The following is a 27,972-nucleotide window of genomic DNA, read 5'->3' as shown; positions in this document are numbered from 1 at the left end:
TGTCCTCACTTCTCACCTGAGTGCACTACTCTGGGGCTTCTGATTTTCCTACTGTGTGGAACGAGTGAAGATCTCTCATAAAAGGCAACAAATTAGATAAATAGAAATAAATAGGATAGTGAGTCCCATTTCTCTACTTAGATATTTTCCTTTCTGTAAAGCCATTTCTGTACTTAGATGTTTTCCCCTCTATAAGCCAAGCTAGTGACCGTAAGGCCCCTGAGGTTAAGAATAGGACACAGGATGCTCACCTTCTGTGCATTGACCCCAGGATAAGGGACCCTTGGCTTGGGAGAAGAATGGATGAAAAGCCAGAAAGCCAGGTGCAATGTAGACATGCAAGACCAGTTATGTATGAATGATGGGAGACAAGGTGTAAGGGTGCTGGGTATATCTGTCACAGATGTAAGGGTGATGGGAGGCATCCATTTCAGAAGCAAGGGTGATGGGAAAGGCTAGTGTGCCACAGATGTGAAGATGAGGTAACCAACAATTGGCTTCTGCATGTCACAGATAACCAAACCATTTGTTCATTGTCATTGTCATTAAGATAGATTTACCACTTCAGATTGATTGGAGAATGGGATAAGAATGGTGGGAAGGTTATGTCCATCACCTGCTTGTCAAAAATAACCATACTATTTGTTCCTTGCCATTGTCCCTGGGATAGATTTATCGCGTCCAGATTGTACCTTCAAAGCTTACATCTGCAAGCTGAAAGGAAGGAGGTTGGGAGGGGGAATTGCGGTTAGGGACCTATATAAACACCCCAATTCTCTGTGTCCGGCGTGCTCTGACACTGAGAGGACCCCCCGGTCCTTTTGGTCCCTGGAGTTGCCCTTTCCTGCGGGATTGTAATAAATTTTCCTTTCTGCTTTCACCTTGAGATGCCTCTGTTTTAATTCTTGAATTCATAAATCCATGCTACACACTACCATGCTCCTGAGTCGAATACCTTCCCTCGCACTCTTCCCAACACTTTTTCACCTTGTTTTTGTCTTGTCTTCCCTAATTAAGATTGTAAGCTCCTTGAAGGCAGGGCCTGCATTTTTCCTTATTTATACCCACGTCACTTAGCCAGATACATAGTAAATACTTCATGTTTACTAACTGAATGTAAGAAACTTTTTTTTCTCTTAATAGCACCATCATCAGGTTTTATTAAGTTCATATTTTCTTCAATCACTTACCAGAAAACAACACATGCCTCTTTATTCTGAAAATATTCAAATAGATTTATCATCTCAGTGATTTGGGGGTTCCCTCCAATGATGTAAATTTTAGTACATCCACGTCTTCCTGTCCTGTGAGACTCATACTCATGTTATCCCCAAAGGTTGCTACAGGTATTCACTCAATATAAGATGAGAATTTTTCCCTTTTTCCTGACATTGTGGGAATACCAGTTCAACACTATATATATATATACACATACATATATATATGTGTGTGTATGTGTGTGTGTGTCTATATATGTATCTATGTATATACGTATATATACATATATATCTTCTTATTGACCACCTCTTCTTTTCTTCCTATTAGATATTTGCATGGTGACATTTTCCTTTCTTTTTATTTTATTCAAGTTTTATTTTTTCCATTTTTTATTAATTAATTTTTTGTTTTACTGTACAACATTAAGTTCCTCAAGTTTTTGAGTTCCAAATTTTCTCACTCTTCTTCTCCTCCCCACTCCCCACTCAAAACGGTATGCAATCCAATATAGGTTCTACATACACCTTCACACTAAACATATTTTTGTAACAGTCAAGTTGTAAAGAAGAAGTATAACAAATGGAATGAACCACAAGAAAGAAGAAACAAAAGAGAAACAAACAAAAAAAAAAAAAGAAAGCAAATAGTTTGCCTCAATCTGCATTCAGACTCTGGAATTTTTTCTGTGGATGTGAATTGCTTTTTCTATCATGAGTCTTTTGGAGTTGTCTTTCAATCTTGCATTGCTGAGAAGAGCCAGGTCTATCAAAGTTAGTCAATGACAGATACCATCTGTCTGTAATTGTGTATAATGATCTACAGGTTCTGTTCCCCTCACTCAGCATCAGATCGTATAAGTCTTTCCAGGTTATTATGAAGTCTGTCTGCTCCTCATTTCTTATACCACAATAGTATTCCATTATATTCATATACCACAATTTGTTTAGCATTCCCCAATTGATGAACATCCCCGTGCTTTCCAATTCTTTGCAACCACAAAAAGAGTGGCTATAAATATTTTTGAACATACAGGTCCCTTTCCCACTTGTATTTCTTTGGGATACAGCTCTAGAGGTAGTATTGCTGGGTCAAAGGGTATGCACATTTTTATAGCCCTTTGGTCAAAGTTGCAAATTGCTCTCCAGAGGGGTCGGATAGGGTAGCTAGGTGGTGCAATGAGTAGAGCACCAGCCCTGGAGTCAGGAGGACCTGAGTTCAAATCTAGCCTCAGACACTTGACTCACTAGCTGTGTGATCGTGGGCAAGTCACTTAACCCCAATTCCCCCTACCCCCCCCCAAAAAAAACCCCAGAATGGTTAGCTCATTTCACAACTCCACTAACAATGCACTAGTATTCTAATTTTCCCACATCCTCTCTAGCATTTATGATTTTCCTGTTTTGTCATGTTAACTAATCTGACAGGTGAGATGTGGTACCTACGAGTTGTTCTGATTTGCATTCTTTAATCAATAGGGATTTAGAGCATTTTTTCATATGACTACAGATATCTTTAATTTTTTCCTCTGAAAACTGCCTGTTCATATTCTTTGACCATTTCTCAATTGGGGAATGACTTGTATTCTCATAAATTTGACTCAGTTCTCTGTATATTTTAGAAATGAGGCCTTTGTCAGAGACAATGGTTGTAAAAATTCTTTCCCGATTTCCTGCTTCCCTCCTAATCTTGGTTGCATTGGCTTTGTTTGGATAAAAACTTTTCAATTTAGTGTAATTAGAATTATCCATTTTGCATTTCATAATGCTCTCTATCTGTTGTTTGATCATAAATTCTTCCCTTCTCCATAAATCTCACAGGTAAACTACTCCTTGTTCTCCCAGATTGCTTATAATATCAGCTTTTATATCTACATCATGAACCCACTTTTGACTTTATTTTGGTATATGGTGTGAGATATTGGTCTATGCCCAGTTTCTGCCATACTATTTCCCAGTTTTCCCAGCAGTTTTTGTCAAATAGTGAGTTTTTATCCCAGAAACTGCAGTCTTTGGGTTTATCAAACAGTAGATTACTATAGTCATTGACTGCTGTGTCTTGTGTACCTAACCTATTCCACTGATCAACCACTCTATTTCTTGCCCAGTACAGAGTAGTTTTAATGACTGTTGCTTTATAATACAGTTTAAGATCTGGTATGGCTAGGGCACATTCACTAGCATTTCTTTTCATTAATTCCCTTGACATTCTGGACTTTTGTTCTTGCAGAGGAATTTGGTTATTATTTTTTCTGGCTCTGTAAAATAATTTTTGGTAGTTTAAGCCATATGGCATTAAACAAGCAAATTAATATAGGTAAAATTGTCATTTTTATTATATTAGCTCAGCCTAACCACAAGCAACTAATGATTTTCTATTTATTAGATCTGACTTTATTGGTGTGAAAAGAGTTTTGTAATTGTGTTCATGTAGTTCCTGGATTTGTTTTGGCAGGCAGACTCCCAAATATTTTACGGTGTCTACAGTAATTTTAAATGGAATTTCTCTTTCTATGTCTTGCTGTTGGGCTGTAAGGAACTTTTTAAAAGAACTTTGGCAACCTTTGAAAGTACTACATAAATATTAAAAATGTGGCCCTCTATGATTCATTCCAACTCCTAAAAAAAATTGTCATTTTACTCAAAGGACTCAAGTTGGTAATAGAAAAGATGCAAAAAAAATCATGTTTCATGGCATCTATCATTATAACATTATGGTTAGGTTATCTTGAAAAACTCTTTGTACTTAAAGATGGCTCATGTTAGCTCTATGTCATTTTAGGCCTATACATCTATTCCTATATTTAGAGCAGAAACAGCTTTGAGAGTCAGAGAACAAACCTGTACACTGATTACCAATGGCTCCTGAAAATTGGCATATAATTTCTGATGTTTTGCTTTTCGGGGACTGAAGTAATGTCAAAGCCACACCAATGTATTGATTTGTACTTCAAGCAGTGTGTTGTAATGAAGTAGGGTACAAAATGATGGATTCAATCCCAGAAACCATCTGTAGCCACTGACTGATTCCTGTCCTAGGACCAAAAACTAGAAACTTAACTTTCTCCTCCCCTGCTACAAAATTTAATACATGGAAGGAAATCAGGTCTCCCAAAGCTCATATATAGAGAATTAAGGTTTATTTTAAAAGGTAAAGCTTTATATATACAATTTCAAAATGAAAAATTATAAGTTTTGGAATTAAGCAATATTGCAACATATCTATAACAAAGTAGTGTTTACATTTCAAAAGGAAAAAATGTCAGAAGAAATTCAAATTACAACTTGGATCCTGGATGAGTCAAGTGTTTGATACCGAACAATACAGGTCAGGTACAATCTGTCCGTGAAGTGGGCCTCCTTCAGTCACATCATACTTCCGGATAGATGGCTGCTGTCGCTATTCCACAGTTGTTATTCTGGTCTCTAGCCATGAAAATGTACCCATTGTCACCCCAATCTTCACCCCAGCTGAAAAGAAAGTTAAGTATTAAGTTTCAGAGCACCATTCAATAACGCATTTTTACTTTAAGGGAGCAAACCATCTTGATACATAATGCGATTGAATTCAGAAAATGAGTTGGATCTTTCAGAAAGCAATGAAAATAATTGCTGGTGACAACTTTGTTGTGTGTAGTTGATTAGTTGTGGCCAACTCTTCCTGGGCCCATTTTTAGGTTTTCTTGGATGGGTTTGCTATTTCCTTCTCTGGGTCATTTCCCAGATGAGGAAACTGAGGTAAAAAGGGTTAACCGACTTGGCCAGAGTCACACAGCTAGGAAGTGTCTGAGGTCCTATTTGAACACAGGACTTCCTGACTCTATGGCCAGAGCTCTCTATCTCTGGGGCCACCTAGCTGCCCTGTTCCTGACAATCACTCACTCAACCATAAGCCCTTTCAGGTTTTCCAAGGGAACTGCTTTTCCCATAGCACTTTGTGAGTCAGCCTGACAATAACTGTATTAGAACAGTCCAACAAACTAGGCAACAGGAAATCTTTTGTACTATCAAGTCATCAGTGGTCATGGAAACTAGGAGGAACCACTGGGGAACTCTCAATCCACTCTGCACCCTAAAACCAGGACCCCGTCCACCCATGAACATCCCTTCTCCATTTCACAGGATCCCAGGAACTCCACCCTTCTTCTTCCTCCTCTCTCCTCAACATGAAAAAACCAGAAAGTGGCAACAAGCAGGTCAGTGACATTTCAGGCAAGACGTTGGTTTACCTGTTCTTGACAATCCAGTATTTCTTTCCACTTTCTGTATCGACGCCATAGCCCACAGCCAGCATGCCATGATCTAGCTCTTCACTACTGCAATCTGGTTCATAATAAATACCTAGGATATTCAAGTGAAATAAGAACTTAAGAGATACTAACTAGGGAATGACAATAATATGGTTAAGAGCATTGTTACAGAAATGATGAAGGACAAATTCTTACCAGAGTCATAGAACATGAAGGATATATGTGATGCATCGATAGCAACAGAGATGGGCCCCACAGTTGCCACAGCATCTGTCAGAGCACTTTCCTGTCCAGATGGGATGACCACATATCCAGTGACACTAGCAACGGAGTATTTTGGCTGATACAGACACTTGTCATCCTTTTAAAATGAAACAGAAAAAAGGTTTGGTTTTCTATTATCAATGGCATTGCCCGGATGAATTTGAAATTGATGGCCACAGAATTAATAAATCTATGGACACACCGTATACCAAAAGAAAGTCGAACTGGGTTCAGGATTTAGGAATAAAGGCTGATACTATAAGCAGTTTGGGAGAGCAAGGAATAGTTTACCTGTCAGATTTATGGGAAAGGGAAGAATTCATGACCCAACAAGAGAGAGAGAGCATTACAAAATGCAAAATGAATAATTTTGCTTATGTTAAATTGAAAAGTTTTCATATAAACAAAGCTAATGCAATAGAGATTAGGAGGGAAACAGAAGATTGGGAGAAAATCTTTACAACAAGTGTCTCTGATAAAGCCCTGGTCTCTAAAATATACTGGGAACTGAGCCAAATTTATAGGAATACAAGTCATTCCCCAATGAGAAATTGTCAAAATATATGAACAGGCAGTTTTGAGAGGAAGAAATTAAAGTTATCTATAGGCATATGCAAAAATGCTCGAAATCACTAATGATTAATGAAATGCAAATCAAAACAACTCTTACGTACCATATCTCTCCTGTCAGATGGGCTAACATGACAAAACAGGAAAATGATAAATGCTGGTGAGGATGTGGGAAATTTGGAACATTGTTCCACTGTGGGTGGAATTGTGAACAGATTCAGCCATTCTGGAGAGCAGTTTGGAACTATGCCAAAAGGGCTGTAAAAATTTGCCTACCCTTTGACCCAGCAATACCACTTCTAGGGCTGTATCCCAAAAAGATCACACAAGTGGGAAAGGAACCCTTATGCACAAAAAAATTTAAACCAGCTCTTTGTGGCAGCACAGAATTGGAAATCAAGGGGATGCCCATCAATTGGGGAGTGGCTAAACAAGTTGTGGTATTTGAATGTAATGGAATGCTATTGTGCTATAAGAAATGGGGAAGATACAGACTTCATGATAACCAGGAAAGACCTATATCATATGGTGCTGAGTGAGAGAAGCAGAACCAGGAGAATATTGTACACAACCACAGATATATGGATTCTGTGATGACTCACTTTGATAGACTTGGCTCCTCTCAGCAATATAAGGTTCAAAGACAGCTCAAAAGCAGTCATAATGGAGAGAGCTGTCTACATTCAGAGAAAGAATTATGGGGTCTGAATGCAGATTGAGGCAAACTATTTGCTCTTTTTTTCTCTTCTTTTTTGGTTTTGTTTCTTTCTCATTATTCATTCCATTGGTCATAATTCTTCTTTACAACTTGGCTATTGTGTAAATATGTTTAATGTAAAGGTATATGTAGAACATATATTGGATTCCATACTGTCTTGGGAGGGAGGTGAGAGGGGAGGAAAGGGAAAAAAATTTGGAACTCAAAAAGATGTGGAACTGAGTGCTGTAAACTAAAAATAAAAAAATCTCAAATGAATAAGTAAATAACTAAATCACAGCTCAAGAAGAGAGCTGGATGTGGTTGGGTAAAGGAGTATTTGAAAGTCACATTGAAAGAAGGCAGCACAGTGTAAGCCAGAGGCCTGGTAACTTTCTTACACATCACTCCTTAGTCAATATGCATCCCCCATGGATTCTAATGTATGGTTCAATGGACCCCATTTCTACTTGGGTTTGACACCACGGGCATAAAACAACCAATTCGCTAACAACTCCAAGAGCCTACTACTAGCCCAATGAGACCAGGGTTCGAATCTAGCTCTCCACTGATAAGCTTTGTGTTCATGAGACTGAAGTGGAGAGGTTATCAGAAAAATCAGGATATCGTTCCCCCAGATGGGGCTGTTTGAGGGAGGATCAAGTGAGATTAGGGGAATGACATGCTTTGTAAACCTTCAGGATGATCTAAATGTCAGCAGCCATTATGCAGTATTGGATTTGATTGTCATTTAATTCCCTGCTCCTAAGAAGGCACCTGTGGGAGGTAGGGGTCAGGGAGGCATCAGGGTAGGGCACAAAGGCCAGAATGGATTTAGGGTCAAGGAACCTGGGTTCCATTCCAGACCTTGCCCCTTATTACTATGTTTGTGATCTTGAACAAGTCATTGTAAAATGAAGATGTCTGACAAAATGATCTGTAAAACATCTAAGAAAACACTGTCTACATACTTCCTAAGACCTCCTCTCAGTGTGTGATTGTACACATAGTGAAGGTAACTCATTTTAGGTGTTAATGTATTTTGGATTCAGCTTTAGATTTTGTTTAGTTAGGGATGAGGGGTTTGAAGTCTTCAGTCTTTGCAGGATCCTCAATGCCTATCCCCCAGACTGAGACTCTCCTTTCAAATACAGCTAAACCAAGATGACATGGAATCCAATAACTATATTTACCTTTCCTTCATAGGGATAGGATTCCTCTGTATCAATGCCTCCATTTTCCTTCACATAGTCAAAGGCAAGATCCATAAAACCACCATTACAGCCTGCATTTCCCTCATCCCTAGAGCAGTCAACCAAGTTCTGTTCACTAAGTGAAACAAGTTTGCCTGTCTTTCGGAACCACTGGCCTTCCAGGGAACCAGTTGCACTAAATGCCCAGCAAGAAGCACATCTACCCTGGAAAAGTCAAAAGGAAGCTGGTTAGTTTACAGGATAATCTTAGTCATCTTTATAAGACAGATCTAAACAGTTTTAAATATGGAAGGGAACTCAGTCACAGTTCTGAGATGAAGTCCCATTATTTTTATAATCATAAGCTTTTATAACTCATAAGCTTCACTGAGTTTTATCTGAGTTATCTATGAATCAAGCTTATACAACTTTTTGTACCTGATTCTTAACAGGAGTTACATAGCCTTTACCTCTCCAGTCTACAGATTCAGGGATCTGTTCAAAGAGAGGTTCATGAAACAGAGTTCCTTTGGTCTTCCCTTGAAATCTCTTTTGTGTAAAGCCATTCATCACTTGTCTGAATTCCTCATTGGTCTAAAATGAAGAGAAAGGGGGTTTATATTAAGTATACTGGCAGCAGAAGATAACTGACTACACAGTATCAACATCAGATTGTTACAACACACCCACCATATCTCCAAACTTGTTCATTTCCAGCCGGAAACTACGATTGCCAGCACTGTACTCCAGATTGTGCATTTCAATCATTCTCAAATTCTTCTCCCATGTTGCTCTCCTCCAATTATGTTCCTTCTCGAAGCAAGTACAAAAATGCAAGGTTCAATAAGCTTCTGCTTATATTATTACACATTCAAGTGAAACTATCCTCAGATGAAATCCACTGTCAATAATTTGGCTAGAGCCCAGTTGGAATGGTGACCACATCCAAATATTGCCACCCCAGAAGGGTTCCCAAGCTCTGATGCTGCAGACATCCCTACCCTCTGAACTTTTGGGGGAAAAGCAGCAATCTTGAGCAAATGAAGCTCTTGTCTGGATAACCGCTGGCTTTTGGGGAAAGGCCAGTTCATTAGTCCACCTTGGACATGCTGTGCTCCAACATAGTTGGGGGAAAAGTAGTTTAAAGTTTACCCCTCCATAGGTCCTTCTGTGCTGTAACTTCCATTGTTCCCATTTAGCATCCAAAGTTGGGTCCAGGTGTGGAGCAGCAGCTGCTATCCCTACACACAGGGAAGCTAAAGACAGGTAGAAATTCATGTTTCAAACCTTAAGGGGAAAAAAGGAAGAAAGAGACAGAAAACGTGTATGATCAAAAATCAAGCCAGACCAAAAATCCAAGCTCTTGTTTCTTTGTGAAATAAACACAAGCTTCCCAGTGGAAAAACCTAATTCATTTCACCAAATATTCACACATTATCTAGTAATGTGCTAAGCATTGTGTGAGGGGTGGGGTGGAGTGAGGGCAAATACAAGAGGTGTAATGCTGATCCAAAGATTTTCAGGGAGTTTAGACTTAGGTGCCACATGGGAGAGAGTGCTGGACCTAGGGTCAGGAAGAGCTGAGCTCAAATCTTGCCTCAGTGAGTAGTAGCTATGGTGCTGTAGACAAATTACTTACGCTCAGACATCCTTATCCTCAGTTTCTTTATGTGTAAAATGGGGATGAAAACAGCACCTACCTCAAAGGGTTGTTGTAAGGATAAAATTAAATAGTATTTGTAAAACACTTTAGAATCCTTAAAGCACTAGATTTTTTTTTACTATTATTATTATTGTTAACCACTCAGAAGCTGAGGTGCCACATTCCAGTTCCTGACTGTCAACCTACAAGGCTTGTCTCTAATCCAATTACACTAATAATCTCCTGCTCAGCCTTCTCTCTCATGTTCCCAGCCTTCCCTAACTAAAGGCAGCTGTGATGAACCTACTACCAAGCAGCAGCCATTGGGAAAATAGGGGAAGGGAGGGGGTTGTAGCTGGACCAGAGACTAGTAAAAGATTCTATCTCTCTGTGAGTCCCACAGGATGAGGTAAGAAGGTATGGGATACGCAGATTTGTTACATTATCTTTCTCCTTCAAGCCATACATTTCCAAACCATGACAGCTATTATTCTCAAGGATAGCACCTTCCTTCCAATTTTTCAACCTCAGGCTCACCTCCAATTCTCCCTCACCCAACCTACCCAATCAGTTGCCAAAGCCTCTCTCTCATTGGTCTTCACAACAGCCTAGTTCAGGTACTAACCACCTCTCCAATGAACTTTTGCAATAGCCTTCTAACTGATCTCCCTGCCCCAAGTCTTCCTCCACTCCATCCTAACCTCACACAGTAGCCCAAATCATTTTAAAGTGACCATTTTGTTCTTATCATGTCCAGTATACTCCAGTGTTTCTAGTGCCAGTAGAATCGTATCACTTCATTTTTATCTGATACTTTAAAAAACTTCTATTTCTGTTTATTAGCACAGTAGTACATGGATAATTTATAGAAATAAATGTACATATATATAGGGCAAGTGCTCACAAGTATTTTGTCCCCATGTGGAGGGAGGGGGATTATCCTAGTAAAAGTCTGCAGATTACTGCTTTATTGAGGGCAGGGACAGTCTTTTGACTCTTTATAATGCCAGGGCTTAGCACAATCCCTGGCACTTAATGGGGACTAAATAAATGTTTTTCTTAAAGGCATTACAACATTTCTAAGCCTCTCCTTAAACCTAGTTACCAAATGCACCTTCTCCAGAACTCAAAACTACTCTATTTCTCAGGAGCATGACCAAGCAACATACTAGCCCAGAATAGAGCAAGATATGACATTAAGGTTCAGTCCTGACCACTGTCACTTAATACCATATAGGCATATATGGGCATGTCTCTTCACCTCAGTGCCTCAGTTTTCCTAAAGTCCCTTCCAGCTCTAAAACTATGATCCTACAGAGTCTAAAGGTAAGGCTTTACAGTCAGTTGCTGATGGAGGGAGTGGGAGGGGAGGAAAGCCTTTTCTGCCTTTTCTATCGCCGAGTGAGATAGCCACCAACAGACTTCCAGATCCTCTCAGCCTTAGATCTAAAGGCCCTGCAAGCCAAAATCCATCTTTTACACATACAAGGGTAAGGAAGCAGGTCACACAAACTCTGGGCATCTAAGCCTCCTGCTTCCAAAAACAACTTCTTGCCTGCCTCTCTCCTAACAAGCTCCACCTCTCCAAGCTGTGAAAGGACAGGTGAAGGCTCCCAAGTGAGCCAGGATGCCCAGCAACACCAGACAGACAGAAGGAACTCAGCTTGAGGCCAAGAGCTACCCCTCAAAGCACTAATGTTAGCTTCCTAACAACCTTCCTGGGAAGCAGATGCTATGAATTAGTCCTGGTTTCACTGAGGCTCCAGGAAAGGTTATATCGCCCTAAACTCAACCTCCCCCACTCCCCATTCAGGCAGAATCCACACACACACACACACGCACACACACACACACACACACACACACACACACACACCTGGCCATCCTCTGGTCACCCAGCCACATCTGCCAGCAGCAACAGCAACAACAAACTCTTCCTCAACCATCCATCTTCCCAAGCCCAACCTCTGTCCTCTTTTTCTCCTCCTCCTCTCGGGGGTCTCCTGGAGTCTAAGGAGTTTGCCCCTTTCTGAGCCACTACCTCGGACTTGGGAGCTGTGGCTCACCTGAGCAGCTCAGCAGCAGCAGGACCTGAGGTGAGCTGGATCTCTTGGAAACTTGAGGGTCCTAGTGGGAGATTGCTTAGCTTTGGGTCTGGTGGCTCCTCTTTTATGGGAATGTCCCTGGCTTAGCCTGCCTGGTCCCACCTCCCATCCTAACCACAGGCTGTGCAGGGATGAAAGGGTGAGGCCGTTGGTGGGCCAGAGACTCCCTGGGGCATGATGCTTTAGTTTCTCAACCTGTTGGATTTTGCCTTAGGGATGGTGACTCAACAGGGTTGGGGAAGGTGAAGAAAGACCTTTGGTGATCAGGAAGGCTGCTTTAATTTACTTTCCTTGTAGAAGGTGAAAAGGGCCTGGGTTTCTCCTGAATGGCCTCTGCTTCACTGGGGGTTAGAATTGGGAAGTGGGTGGGTGGGTGGGAGGGAGGAAGGAGTAGCCTTGTCACCATGCATGACTGAGACCAGTGACTTGGCTGAGGTGACCTGGATAAACCACTCGAATATTCACTAATTCATTGATTTCAACATTTAAAAGACAATCATAAAGTTAGAGCTGGAAGGGGTCTTCCAGTCCTGCATTTTTGTATGAAGACACTCAGGCTCAGGGTCTAAGTGACTTGTCCAAGGTCAAACAGCAAATGGCAGCACTGTGATTCAAACTCTCACTCCCAACTGAGATTTCTGTATGAAGACCATAAGCCAGGAGATTTACAAGACAGGGATCTGAGTCTCCAGGGAACTAAACTGTGGAGGGGGATGGTAGCCAAGGGCAGAAAAATATAATATGCTCTAATTAATGAGAGATGCACCAGAGAAGTGCAACCAAATTGACCACTTTGTGAACTGGGGGTTTGGGTGTGACACTGAGTCAGAGGTGGGCTTCCGCCTTCATAACATTTCCCCCTCTTTCTTAAATTTTGTTCTTCCCCTATGTGATTATCTCCAATTTATCCTGACTGTATCTTGTTTGTGGGACAGCTAAGTGGTGCAGTGGATAGAGTGTCAAGCCTGGGGTCAAAACGACTCATCTTCCAGACTTCACATCTGGCCTCAGACACTTCCTAACTGTGTGACCCTGGGCAAGTCACTTAACAGTGTTTGCCTCAGTTTCCTCATCTGTAAAGTGATCTAGAGAAGGAAAAGGCAAACGACTCCAGATCTCTTCCAAGAAAACTCCAAATGGGGTCATGAAGTGTTGGACATGACTGAACAACAATGATGTCTTAGAGTTGTTGGCAGGCTATTACAACCTCCCCACCCTCTAGTAGACTGTGAGCTCCTTGAAAGCATGGACTGTTTTGTTTCCTTTTGTTTTATTCTTAACATTTTTTGTATCCCCAATGCTTAGCTTAGTGCCTGGCATATAGATGGTGCTTAATGAATGCTAGTTGGTGAACTGACTGGGACTGTGCTAGTTTCACTGGAATTTAGAACACACGGACAGTAGTATGAGAGGAGGAAATTGAGGGGATCAGAACAGCAAGTGGTAGTGGGAATTGAGAGAACCACACTGACTCTAGTTCTGGGGCTAGCTCAGTTCCATTCCTATTCAATTATGGGTCTAGTTCAATTTCTGTCTTGTAAGAAAATTTTATTCCATTATGTGAAATGTGGGAAAATTTTATTGCATTATTTGAACCTAATGCTGTGTGGCTAGGAAGCTGAACCTCCTCTACCTATGTTTAGATACCCTTAACTTGAACAAATTCTAGGTTTTGCTGACCAGAAAGCCCATCCAAAGACTGATGCAAGTTCTCTCACAATTTTACATCTCAAACAACCCATATGTCTAATCTGAAAACTGGGCCTGTTTTGGTCAATTAGTTATTGCTTCCATGTTCCTTTGATTGAATACAGACACTTGAGGGGAGTGAGACACCTCTTATTCTGATTTCAGGGAATTGCACCTGTTTGATCTTCCCCTCCCAACTTGCAAAGTCCCTAATCTTTCCTCCCATTACAAATAGGAGTACCTGATTTTGTATCCTACTTAATTGTTTTCTTTTAGTTATTTGGTCTTATTTGATGAGTCATTTTTAAAGCATAAAAGTCTGAGACAGACCCCAGTATTTGGTGGTCCATTGCCAAAGCTGAGGGACCTGGGACTGATTTGTTAAGCAACTGGCATGTGTTCCTTAATAAAGTCATGTAGGCAGAAGCTCAAGCTTTTGTTTTCTCAGTCATTTCATCTTTCACCCACCAGAGATAGGATTGGATTGCCAATCAGATCGTGGAGGGCCTTGAGTGCCAGATGAAGTGGAATCCAATTGGAAAAACAATGACTCAAGAGACTCCAATGATTCAGCTCATACACTATAGTATCTCCTTGAGAAGTCACTTGTACTCTCGGAGGAAGAAGATAAATTTCCTTATCTGTTAAATAAGGGGGTTGGAACAGATAATCTTTAAAGGTCTCTTTTAGACTAAAAAAATTCTATAAAGAAGAGTATTTCTTAGGTAATTGGGAATCACCAAAATTTGTGCCAAGAAATTACATGACTTGAACATAAGGAAAATTATAAGTCTTGAGAATGGGTCTGGAAAGGAGGGAATAATGGGAGAAATATTGCAAAGATGTGATTAACAGGATGAAACTGACCAGATGTGGAAGATGAGGGAGAGAAAAATAAAATCAGAGATTACACTTAACATAGGGGTTTGGAACATGAAACGTTGGCTGAATGACAATGACAGTCAGGAGGAACGAATTCTGGGGAAAAGTTCTGATCCTGGGTTTGACATAGTTTTAGGTACAGTTGGAAAAGATCTGAACTGTAATTGCGTCCTAATTGACATACTTACTTCGGATTTCTCTCCTCTATCTTTATTATTCTTTATATCTCTTTTTTCTTCTATTCTTTATCTATCTGCCACAGAGCTGCCAATCCGATATTCCTAAAGTGCATATCTCCCCATGTGAGAGAACTTCATATCAATAACTAATTATTACTTTGTATATACCCTTTCCCTTCTATTTTAGTTGAGACCTATCTTCTGAAAAGGTCAGTCACAGGGTCTGAAGGGTTGGCTGAGTGATAAGATTACTCCTAGCCCCCAAGGCACCTGTTTGTTTACTAGGTTGGGCAGGACTCACCTATCCCTCTTAAAATGTGAATTCCCTTCAAGGCTGAGCTCAGGTACAAGCTGCTACCTGACCCTGATCCTCTCAGTTATTAGTGTTATCTATACCCTCATACCCCTACATTCTTTCAAAATTGCTTTGCATGCATTTACTTTGCATGTATTTTGAACCTATCTTCACACATGTCCATATCTGCCCCTAAACCCCATCCCATTAAATGTCAGATAGATCCTTCAGGTGGAGGACAACCCAATTTTTGTCTTTGAATCCCCAGCACATGATGAAGGGTCATTAGTCATAGGTTTCCCAATCCCTCTTAATGCTAGTGCCTGCCTTTTGTGACAAATGTCCAATTTATCCTCTATATAGCATGTTGAACATAGTTGTTTGCATGGTGTCTCCCCATTAGACTATAAACTCCTTACCATGTGGAAGTGTCCTCTCTGTCCCATGTAGGAATTGTCTATGTTCTGGGCATAAGGCACAATGGAAAAGGGGAATGTTCTGGGTAATCTCTACAAGGAGGTGGCTGAAACTACCCACAGGGGAGAAGCTCAGAATGGACACCTTAGAAATTATGATTTCATAAGGAATATAGAGAATAGAGAGAGACTAGATAGTCATAGAGGCTAGGAACCAGAGCATGAGTGTCTAGAGCAGACAGAAAGAGAAGGTGAATAATGAAGAGAGTGAGAGAAACCCTCTCTGGAAAGGGAAACCAAAAATGACATGACAAAATAATAAACAGGGCCAGAGGGGAGGAGAGGAAAGAAAGAAGAAAAAAAAAGAGAACAATTAAATGATCACATAGAAGCAGGAAAGAAATTGGAACTAATTAGCAAGACCCCATAGAGAGAAACTTGTTTCTGAATGGAATTGCTAAATTTAACCATCATGTATCTTGGAGTTTAGAATCTTGGGGCTTTTTGTTTCTTTATCTTTTTTCTGGAGACAATCTATGAATTCTTTCAATTGGCATTTCATTCTCTATGCTGAGTTCTGGCTGCTTACCTCTACTATTTCCTACATTATACTGTTAATTTTTTTTTAGTCTGTTTATGTTCATCTTTGGAATCTATGATCCTTAGGTTTTCTCTATGTAACCTTTCTTCAACTAATGGGAAGCAAGTAATCACCAGCGGCAGGAAGAGAGCCATTGGGAATAGGACACATTAAAATGAATAAACCAAAATAACTGAAGGCATATAATACTGTGTTTATAGCAGAAAGTTAAAAAAAATTATACCTTGAAAAAACCCAATATTACAGACAAATGGAGGAAAATATAAACATGATGTTAACTATTTCAAATGTGAATTTAAAAATTAAATAAGAAAACAAAATCCAATAATCAGTTGCTTAGAAAAACCCAATGGTCAAATAAGAGAGACAGAAGAAAAATCTAGGAAATAAATGAGAGGTATGTAAGAGAGAGTGGATAGCTTGAGAAAGGAAGGACAAAAATTGACTGTAGAAAAGAAGTCCTTAAAAAACTATAATTGGCCAAATGGTAATAAAGTACACTAAAGAAAACAAGTCCTTAAAAAATACAATCACCGTATACCAAAATAAAGTCAAAATGGGTTGATGATTTAGGAATAAAGGCTGATACTATAAGCAACTCAGGAGAGCAAGGAATAGTTTACCTATCCGATTTTTGGGAAAGAAAAGAATTCATGACCCAACAAGAGATAGAGAGCATTACAAAATGCAAAATGGATAATTTTGATTATGTTAAACTGAAAAGTTTTTGTGTAAACAAAGCTAATGCAACAAAGATTAAGAGGAAAGCAGAAAATAGGGAGAAAATCTATACATCTAGTGTCTCTGATAAAGACCTCATCTCTGAACTACACAGGGAACTGAGCCAAATTTATAGGAATACAAGTCATTCCCCGATTGAGAAATCATCAAAGGATATGAACAGGCAGTTTTCAGAGGAAGAAATTAAAGTTACCTATAGGCATATGAAAAAATGCTCGAAATCACTACTGATTAGAGAAATGCAAATCAAAACAATTCTTAGGTACCACATCTCTCCTGTCAGATGGGTTAACATGACAAAACAGGAAAATGATAAATGCTGGAGAAGATGTGGGAAAATTGGAACAGTGTTACATTGCTGGTGAAGTTGTGAACCGATCCAGCCATTCTGGAGAGCAATTTGGAACTATGTCAAAAAGGCTATAAAAATGTGCCTACCCTTTGACCCAGCAATACCGCTTCTAGGGCTGTATCCCAAAGAGACCACCCAAGTGGGAAAGGGACCCATATGTACAAAAATATTTATAGAAGCTCTTTTTGTGGTAGCACAGAATTGGAAATCAAGGGGATGCCCATCAATTGGGGAATGGCTGGACAAGTTGTGGTATATGAATGTAATGGAATATTGTGCTATTAGAAATTAGGAAGATACAGACTTCATAATAACCTGGTAAAACATACATGATATAATGCTGAGTGAGTGGAGCAGAGGCAGGAGAATATTATACACAACCTCAGATATATTGATTCTGTGATGACTAACCTTGATAGACTTGGCTCTTCTCAGCAATACAAGGTTTAAAGACAACTCTAAAGGACTCGTGATGGAGAGAGCTATCTACATTCAGAGAAAGAACTGTGGAGTCTGAATGCAGATTGAGTCAAACTGTTTGCTCTCCTTTTTTTTCTTTTGTTTTTTTCTCTTTTGTTTTTGTTTTTGTTTCTTCTTTCTCATGATTCATTCCATTGGTCATAATTCTTCTTTACAATTTGACTATTGTGTAAATAACTTTAATACAAAGTTATATGTAAAAGGCATATCGGATTCCATGCTGTCTTGAGGGGTGGGGGAAGAAAATCTGGAACTCAAAAAGATGTGGAACTGAGTGTTGTAAACTAAAAATAAAAAAATCTTAATTTAAAAAGCAAAGACAATCAGCCAAATGGGGAGGAAAAAGTACACTGAAGAAAAGAACTCCTTAAAAAGTAGAATTGGCCAAACTGAAAAGGAGGCACAAAAACTCACTCAAACAGAACTCCTTAAAAATTAATATGGGCAAAATGGAAAAGGAAGTACAAAATCTAATTGAAGAAAACAATTCAATAAAACTTAGAATTGGGCAACTGGAAGCTAATGTCTCTATGAGATATCAAGTATCAGTCAAACAAAAACAAGAGAATGAAAAAATAGAAGAAAATGTAAAATACCTTATTGGAAACACAACTGACCAGGAAAATAGATACCAGAGAGATAATTTAGAAATTATTGGTCTACCTGAAAGGCATGATCAAAAAAGAGCCTGGACAGCATCTTTCAAAACAATCATCAAGGAAAACTTTCCTGCGCTCCTTGAACCAGAAGATAAAATAGTCATCAGAAGAATCCACCAATCACCTCTTGAAAGAGATCCCAAATTGAAAATGCCAAGAAATATTGTAGCCAAATGCCAGAATTATCAGGTCAAGGAGACAATACTGCAAGTAACAAGAAAGAAACAATTTAAATATCTTGGAACAACAGTCAGGATTATGCAAGACCTTGCATCTTCGACATTAAAAGATTGGAGGGCATGGAATATGATATTCCATAAGGCAAAGGAGCTTAGATTAAAACCAAAGATCAACTACCCAGTGAAATTGAGCATAATTTTTCATGGGAAGAGATGGATATTCAATGAAATAGGGGACTTCTTAATCTTCCTGATAAAAAGACCAGAGCTGAACAGAAAATTTGACCTTCAAATACAAGATTCAAGAGATGCATAAAAAGGTAAATAGGAAGGAAAAAAAACAACAACATGCTATTAATAAGGGCAAACTGTTTGCACCCCTGTAAGGGAAGATGACACTTGTTACACTTGAGAACCGTATCTTTCTTATGACATTTACAAGGGTTATACATAGACAGAGGGTATGGGTATAAGTTGACTTTGATGTGATGATAAAAAAATCTAATTAAGTGGTGAAAAGGGATTGTACTGGGAGAAGAGGAAAAGAGGAGGCAGACAAGGGTAAATTATATCACACATAGAGGTGCAAAGACCTAATACAATAGAAGGAAAGAAGTCCGAGGGAGATGAGCATTATTTGAACCTTACTTTCATCAGATCTGTCTCAAAGACACAGTAACATAATAAGATGGGCATAGAAATCAAACTTAGCCTATAGGAAGTACAAGGGGAAAGGAGAAAGAAAAAAGAGGGGATAGATAGAAGGGAGGGAAGAAGTAATAAGGGAAAAGGGGAAGAAAAGGGAGAAGACTGATAGAAGGGAGGACAGACTAAGGGAGGTGGTGGTCTAAAGGAAAACTCTAGTGAGGAGGGAAAGGGAGAAAAGAGGAAAGAAAAGCATAAACTGATGGGAAAATATGATGGAGAGAAAGACACAGGGTATAATCATAATGGTGACTGTGAACAGGATGAACTCTCCCATAACATGGAAGCAGAGTGGACTGAAAAACATAATCCTGCTATATGCTATATACACATTTAAAGTAAAGGGACACACAGAGAGCAAAGGTAAAAATCTAGAGCAGAATATATTATGCTTTAGTTGGAGTTTAAAAAAAAGCAAGGGTAACAAGCCTGATCTCAAATAAAGCAAAAGTGAAAATAGATTTAATTAAAAGAGCTAAGGAAGGAAACTATATCCTGGTACCATAAAGAATGAAGTAATATCATTACTAAACATATTTGCACCAAATAGTACAGCATCCAAATTCTTAGAGGAGAAGTTAAGGGAGTTACAGGAAGATATAGGCAACAAAACTGTACTAGTGGGGAACCTAAACCACCCCCTCTCAGAACAAGATAAATCTAACCACAAAATAAACAAGAAAGTAGTTAAAGAGGTGAATGGAATTTTAGAAAAGTTAGATATGGTAGACCTCTGAAGAAAATTGAATGGGGATAGAAAGGAATGCACTTTTTCCTCAGCTATACATGGAACCTACACAGAAATTTACCATGTATTAGGGCATAAAAATCTGAAAATCCAGTGCAGAAAGGCAGAAATATTAAATTCCTTCTTTTCAAATCATGATGCAATAAAAATTACATGTAATAAAGGGCCATGGAAGGATAGATGAAAAATTATTTGGAAACTAGATAATCTAATCCTAAAGAATGAGTGAATCAAACAACAAATCATAGAAACAATCACTAACTTCATCTAAGAGAATGATAATAATGAGACAACATACCAAAACTTATGGGATGTAGTGAAAGTGGTTCTTAGGGGAAGATTTATATCTCTAAATGCTTACATGAATAAAATAAAGAAAAAGATCAATGAATTGTGCAGGCAACTAAAAAAGTTAAAACTAGAACAAATTAAAAATCCCTAAGTAAATACCAAATTAGAAATACTGAAAACCAAAGAAGAGATTAATAAAATTGAAATTAAGAAAACTGTTGAACTAATAAAGTACAATTAAAAGATGGTTTCATGGAAAACCAATAAAATAGATAAACCTTTGGTTGATTTGGTTAAATAAAAGAAATAAGAAAAGGAAATTAGCAGTATCAAAAATAAAAAGGGTGAATTCACCATCAATGAAAAGGAAATTAAGACAATAATTAGGAGTTATTTTGCCTAACTGTACGCCAATAAATTTGACAATCTTAGTGAAATGCATGAATATTTACAAAAATATAAATTACCCAGATTAACAGAAGAGGAAATGAAATACTTAAAAAACCCTATTTCAGAAGAAGAAATTGAACAAGCCATCAATGAACTCCCTAAGAAAAAATCTCCAGGGCCAGATGGATTTACAAGTGAATTCTATCAAACACTTAAAGAACAATTAATTCCAATACTATACAAACTATTTGGGAAAATAAGTGAATAAAAAGTTGTTTCAAATTCTTTTTAGGATATAAATATGGTGCTGTTAGCTAAACTAGGAAGAACCAAAACAGAGAAAGAAAATTATAGAACAATTTGCCTAATGAATATTAATGTGGCATCTTTAAATAAAACATTAGCAACTTATCTTGAGGATAATATACTATGACCAGGTAGGATTCATACCAGGAATGCAAAGCTGGTTTTATATTAAGAAAATTATGAACATGAGTGACCATATCATCAACAAAACCAACAAAAATCATAGGATTATCTCAATAGATACAGAAAAAAGCTTTTGAAAAAATACGATACCCATTCCTATTAAAAACACTAGAGAGCATACAAATAAATGGAGTCTTCCTTACAATGATAAGCAGAATCTAAGACTATCAGCCAGCATTGTATGAAATGGGAATAAGCTAGAAGCATTTCCAATAAGACCAAGTGTGAAAAAAGAATGTCCATTATAACCATTCTTATTCAATATTGTACTAGAAATGTTAGCTTTAGCAATAAGAGAAGAAAAAGAAATAGAAGGAATTAGAATAGGCAAAGAAGAAACAAAGCTAGCACTCTTTGCAGATGATATGATGATACTTAGGGAATCCTAGAGAATCAAATAAAAATTACTTGAAATAATAAACAACTTTAGCAAAGTTGCAGAATATAAAATAAAGCCACATAAATCATTGGCACTTTGTATCTATTACTAACAAGACCCAACAGCAAGAGATAGAAAGAGAAATTCTATTTAAAGTTACTGTAGACATTATGACATATTAGGAAGTCTACATGCTGAAACAAACCAAGGACCTATATGAACAGAATTACAAAACTCTTTTCACACAAGTAAAGTCAGATCTAAACATTTAGAAAAGTATCAGTTGCTCATGGGTAGGCTGAGCTAATATAATAAAAATGACAATTCTACCTAAATTAATTTACTTATTCAATGTCATAGTGGTCAAACTACTTAAAAATTGTTTTATAGAACAAGAAAAAACAATAGCAAAATTCATCTGAAAGAAGAAAACATCTAGAATATCAAGGGAATTAATGAAAAGAAAAGCAAGGGAAGGTGGCCTAGATATACTAGTTGTTAAATTGTATTATAAAGCAGCAGTCATCAGAACTACTTGGTACTAGCTAAGAAATAGAGTAGTAAATCAAGGGAATAGGTTAGGTGAGACAAGACACAATAGTCAATGACTATAGTAATCTACTGCTTAATAAACCTAAAAACTCCAGCTTCTGGGATAAGAACTCACTATTTAACAAAAACTACCAGGAAAACTGGAAAATATTGTGGCAGAAACTAGGCATAGACCAAGATCTTACACCATATACCAAGATTAAGTCAAAATGAGTATACAAAATTTAGAGATAAAGGCTGATACTACAAGCAAACCAGCAGAACAAGGAATAGTTTACCTGTCAGATTTATGGAGAAGGGAAGAATTTATGACCAAACAAGAGAGAGAGAACACTATGAAATGCAAAATGGATGATTTTGATTACATTAAATTGAAGCTTTTACACAAACAAAGCCAATGTAACCAAGATTAAAAGGGAAACCACTTTTACAGCCAGTGTCTCTGATAAAGGCCTTATGTCTAAAATACATAGAGAACTAAGTCAAATTTGTAAAAATGTAAGTCATTCCTCAACTGATAAATGGTCAAAGGATATGAACAAGTAGTTTTCAGAGGAAGAAATTAAAGATATCTATAGTCATATGAAAAAATGCTCTAGCTCACTGTTGATTAGAGAAATGCAAATAAACAACTCTGAGGTACCACATCTCTCCTGTCAGATTGGCTAACATGACAAAACAGGAAAATGATAAATTCTGGAGAAGATGTGGGAAAATTGGAACACCATTGCGTTGTTAATAGAGTTGTGAACTGATCCAACCATTCTGAAGAGCAATTTTGAACTATACCCAAAGGGTTATAAAACTGTGCATAGCCTTTGACCCAGAAATACCACTTCTAAGTCTGTATCTCAAAGAGTTCATAAAAATAGGAAAAGTACCCACATGTACAAAAATATTTATTATTGCAGTTCTTTTTGTGGTGGCCAAGAATTGGAAATTGAGGGGATGCCCATCAATTGGAGAATGGCTAACCAAGTTGTGGTATATGAATGTAAAGAAATGCTATTGTGTTACAAGAAATGATGGGCAGGTGGACTGCAGAAAAACCTAGAAAGATTTATATGAACTGATGCTAAGTGAAGTGAGCAGAACCAGGAGAACACTGTACACAGTAACAGCAACATTTTGCAATGACTAACTTTGATAGATTTAGCTCTTCTCAGCAATGCAAGGATCTAAGACAACTCCCAAAGACTCATGGTGGAAAACGCTATCCACATCTAGAAAAAGAACTATGTAGTCTGAATGCAGATCAAAGCATAATATTTGCTCTCTTTTTTGTGTGTTTAGTTCTGTTTGGTTTCTTCTTTATGGTGGTTCCTCCCATTAGTCCTCATTCTTCTTTACAATATGGCTAATGTGAATATATGTTTAATATGAATGGATATGTAAGCCTATATCAGATTGCACACCATCTTGGAGAAGAGGGAGGGGAAGGAGGGGGAGAAAATTAAAAACTCAAAATCTTATGGAAGTGAATGTTGGAAACTAAAAATTAATTAATTAATAAAAATTGAGAATTCCAGGTTATATTTAAACAAAGCATACATTATGCAACAAGGATTTTCAAAATAAACCTTGTACAGTAAGAGGTGGGTAACTAGGCAGTGGATAGAGCTCTAGTTGGGAAGACTTTGAGTTCAAATCCTGCCTCAGACACTTACTAGCTGTGTGATCCTGGGCAAGTCACTTAACCTCTGCCTCAGTTTTTTCATCTGTAAAATGAGGATAATAATAGCAACTATTTCTTAGCATCGATGTGAGGATCAAATTACACACGTGTATGTGTGCGTGTGTGTGCATGTGTGTGCATGCGTGTGTGTGTGTGTGTGTGTGTGTGTGTGTGATTAGCAAACCCATCTAAATGCTATCATCATCATCATCATTATTATTATTATAGTTACTGCTTCACGAAATCCACTGGCTGATATTTTATGCAACAACATTTCCTTATATATTTTAGATGTCAAGTTTTTACCTGTCCTGTTTGCCACCGATATTTCTCCATTTGATATTTTCTTAATTTTATTGCTGTTGTGTTCAGATTTCTTCAGAAGCTCAACCATATTGTTAAAGCTTAGAGTCAAGTGCTTGTGTTTCTTTTTTTTCTTTTTCTTTGGAGGGGGAAAGGCAGGGCAATGGGGGTTAAGTGACTTCCCCAAGGTCACACAGCTAGTAAGTGTGTCTGTCTGAGGTCGGATTTGATCTCAGGTCCTCCTGACTCCAGGGCCAGCGCTCCACTCACTGTGCCACCTAGCTGCCCCAGTACTTGTATTTCTTAACAGAATATTTCCATCTTTATAAGATTCTTCATTTAAATAAAAGCTCATTACCATGTTCCTGGAAATGACACATCTATGCTAGCAAAGTTTGATATATACACTTTAATGTTAACTGTCTATTAATTTTTTTTTAAACTTTCTCTCATGGCATCTGAACTGGAGAGTGCCAGGCAAAAAAGATAACTGGGACCTCACAGGATCCACAGGAAAGGAAAGAGAAGCACGGTCTATAATACTGGGGTAAAGATCAAAGAAGAAACAGACTGTGCACAATGTAGCTGAATGTAGCTCTAGTGATGATGGCAGCTTACATTTCTGTACAGCTCAAAGGTTTTCGGAGTACCATCTAATCCTGACAGTGGCCCCTAAAATAGATCAAGTATTACAGACTTAAGACTGAGGCTCAGAGGTATAAAATGAGATTTCTTTCCACATAGGATTAGAAAGTAATAGATACAGGAACCCAGTTTTTCATTGCATAGGTAAGTAAAAATGTTTCATGGAGGAAAGCATTCAGTTATTCAACTTGGAACACCAGTAATATGTGTCTTCTATTGGTCCAATGGAAAACAATGTTGATGTTTCTCTCTCATCAGCCAGATGGTTAATATAAGGACTCTGGTGTGAGGAATGGAAAATGAGTTCAGAGCTTTGGGATAGAAGATATAGAGAGTGAGGGTCAGGAACCAGTGGGGCAAGGTCTCCTGCCACCATCAAATCTGGTAGGTACTTCTAGGTTCTGAGTTGACTACAAAATCATTCAATTTCCTTTCTTTTGTAAGCCTTGGTGAGTAGCCTGCTTATTTACTTTTCTACTTTTTCCCCCCACATAATCGGGGTGAAGTGGTTTGCCCAGGGTCACACATCTAGTAAGCATCTGAGTCCAAAATTGAACTCAGGTCCTCCTGACTCCAGGGCTGGTGCTCTATCCACTGCACCACCTAGTTGCCTCCATTTCTACTTTAGATAAGGGTTTAAAAGTGTTCCTAGTCTGCTTTTTCACTTCATAACCAATTTTCTATTCACATTGATCCTGTAAGAAATATTTCCATATAGCTACTATGAGATTATTTGGCTATAGGAGAGAATAGAAGCCGGTCACTTACATATTAATGAAAAACTAAATTCTGGGAATCTTGGGCATTTTTCCACAGGAGACAGGTGGAAGTGGAGGCTCTGTGGTAAAAATTAGAAAAGAGCATTTTCACTGGAGACTAAGATAAGCCCGGTGTTAGCACTGGGAACAAGAGCAGTGGAGAAAAAGGAGGAGCAGGCTCTGAGGTCTGAGTTTTGGGTCCATTTCCTCCTCTTCCACCTCCCTGGGCATCGGTGCAATGGCCCAAAAACCCACTCTGGATCACTCAGGATAGTCCTAAGTTACAATTGGACAAAGGGGAGAATGAAGAACATTCCCAATAGAGAAGGGGGTTCTTAGGGTCCCTGGGTCAGCTCTCCCAGGGTAACCACAGGGAGGAAAAGGACACTTCTGAGTCAGACAGCAGCTAAGGACTTTTGCTTTATCTTATAGTTCAGCTGATCATATCTTCACGTTTCTCTGAATCAGAGAGTGCCTTTGGGTAGATGGTCAGTTTATTTTGGTTTAAAAAGTGCTTAGCACAGAATCCAGCACACAGAAGACAAAGAATAAGTATCTGGGATGTTCTCACAGAAAGAATGAAATAAAGCACACTGAACACAGGGCAATGGTTCAGACTTAATTGTACAACATATTAGTACACTTATCCCTTCCACCTCCAGGTACCGAAGGGCACAATGCCTCCAAGATCTCGACAATCTGCATAAATTCTGTTGGCCTTCTCTTCATACCAGAGAAGAAGTTGGAACTGTTTTTCTTATTCTTTTATGGGGTGTTTACATTATGTTATTGTAAAATTTGGGTCATAGACTATATTATACAATACTATTTTTATTTTATGCATTTCTGAGTTTCTAAACCTTTTCCGTGTCTTCTGCTGGTTTTCACTGGTCAGCTGCAGCATCTGCAAAACTCCCCCAAAACCCCCATTTACTTTCTTATGTCCACCAAGATACATCAAAACCACAATGGGGAAAATCACAATGTGGAAGGGATAACTGTGACAAAACAGTCCCAGTGTTAATAGTTTATGGCAGTTCTTAGGACCTGAATATCATGTATTGATAGAAAGTTATCAGTTATCAACTGCCATGAAATTGAGTGTGCATTTAGGTGACTAGAGTGTAAAACTAAAGGTATTTATTTAATTATGTTCAACTCTTCTTTGCTTCAGTTTTACTGGAGTCTTTGTTTTGTCGTTTAGTGACTCTCTCCTCTCCCTCTTGAGCTTTTCTTCGTTGCAATATAAATAGAGACTGAGGCACAAAACAAGAGGTGACCAAGGTGGCATTTAATTGCAATGCTTCTTCTCTAACTTCCCAGTGAGAGTAGTTACCATTTCTGCCACAGTTGGGGGTGGGGTGCGGAGACATCCAGGGCCATGCCAGTAGTCACTCCCCAAGGGTCCCTCACTTGCCCCTTCCTAGAATTTCCATTGAGAGAGTTCTGGGCTGAGAGAAATGGACACAGCACATCCTTGTCCTCAGATAATCAAATAGAGTGCAGTGGGCACACATCCATATCCTCAACTCTGGGAAAGTCTCTAGAATACCAGGGAGACTCAAACACTGCCCCTCCAAGTGCTTCCTGTGTCCTGTATCAAAGAGTCTCAGGTAGGTTCACAGTCCTTCACTGGCCTCCCAAATGGAGTCTCTGCTTCAAAGGGTATGGACATCTTAGTCTCCTGTCTCTACAAGTGTCCCTACCATATCACCCAGGTTGGGTGTGCAGCACTCCTTCAATCTGGAATTTTTTTGGCCCTCCCTTTGTACCAGAGCAGAAATCTGAAGTGTTGGGGTGTTAAAAGATCAAATATGTTCATATTATATAATACTATGCACATATTTTATGCATTTTTGAGTTTCTAAATTACTTCTGTGTCATCTACCGGCCTTTGCACATTCTCTACGCCATCTGCAAAACTTGCCCAAAATTCCCAATCAATTTCTTATGTCAATCTGGGATATATTAAAACTGCCATGGGGAAAGTCACGACTTGGAACAACATTGTGTATTGTCTAAGTTTTCTTATACCTCAGTTAATGGTTCCTTTATGAATTTGGATCCTAAGGCATTTGGAACACACAAATATATTACTACTATTGGTTAAGAAACCAGACAACAGTCAATGGTTCCTTTTACCATAATGTAGTTTTCTTGTTTATTATCCCTTTTAATTTTCTGAATATTTGCTTTCTCTTTGTCAGAGAGCATAATTACAACTTTTGCTTTTTTTGGATTCACTTGATACAGAGTAAATTTTTTTCTATCCCCTCAGTTTTGTTTTGATTATATCTTTGTTTTATAAATGTGTTTTTTAAGCAACAGATTATTTGGTTTTGTTTCTTATCTAATCTTGAAATTCACATTTAAAATACTGAACATTATGTTCATATTTTCCCCCATTCGTCTCTAATATTGGGTTTTTTCAAGGTATATTTTCCTTTTTTACTTTCTTCTGCTGTAAACACAGTATTATGTTCCTTCAGTTACTTTGGTTTATCCATTTTAAGGTGTCCTATTCCCAATGGCTCTTTTCCTTTCACTGGTGATTGCTCTCTTCACGTTGGTTCCCTCTTCCCCTTTGGGGTCTTGCTAATTAGTTCCAATTTCTTTCCTGCTTTTATTA

The 27,972-nt window shown here is 38.4% G+C and overlaps 1 protein-coding gene across 1 annotated transcript; it reads right to left on the bottom strand.

Moving 5' to 3' along the window:
* Positions 1–4,585: 4,585 nt before the first annotated feature.
* LOC118855108 (cathepsin L1-like) lies at positions 4,586–9,466 on the bottom strand. Its single transcript, XM_036765226.1, has 7 exons — positions 9,341–9,466; positions 8,879–9,001; positions 8,627–8,782; positions 8,189–8,413; positions 5,660–5,825; positions 5,444–5,555; positions 4,586–4,685 (listed from the first exon to the last, which is right to left on the bottom strand). The coding sequence occupies exons 1-7, from the start codon at positions 9,464–9,466 to the stop codon at positions 4,586–4,588; spliced, it is 1,008 nt and encodes a 335-aa protein (XP_036621121.1).
* Between the last annotated feature and the right edge of the window lie 18,506 nt (positions 9,467–27,972).

This window comes from Trichosurus vulpecula, chromosome 1 (assembly GCF_011100635.1).
Source record: "Trichosurus vulpecula isolate mTriVul1 chromosome 1, mTriVul1.pri, whole genome shotgun sequence".
Lineage (NCBI taxonomy): Eukaryota > Metazoa > Chordata > Mammalia > Diprotodontia > Phalangeridae > Trichosurus > Trichosurus vulpecula.
Note: the sequence above shows the minus strand (reverse complement) of the source record. Positions and strands in the feature narration are given on the sequence as shown.

What these genes read in the sequence shown, in the direction of transcription:
- LOC118855108 (XM_036765226.1), bottom strand. Translation starts at nt 9,466, where the DNA reads ATGAATTTCTACCTGTCTTTAGCTTCCCTGTGTGTAGGGATAGCAGCT. An exon ending in ACAGAAGGACCTATGGAGGG is followed by an intron (nt 9,002 to 9,340) that starts GTAAACTTTAAA and finishes ACTTGCTTCGAG; the next exon opens with AAGGAACATAATTGGAGGAG. An exon ending in TAACTCCTGTTAAGAATCAG is followed by an intron (nt 8,414 to 8,626) that starts GTACAAAAAGTT and finishes TGACTTTTCCAG; the next exon opens with GGTAGATGTGCTTCTTGCTG.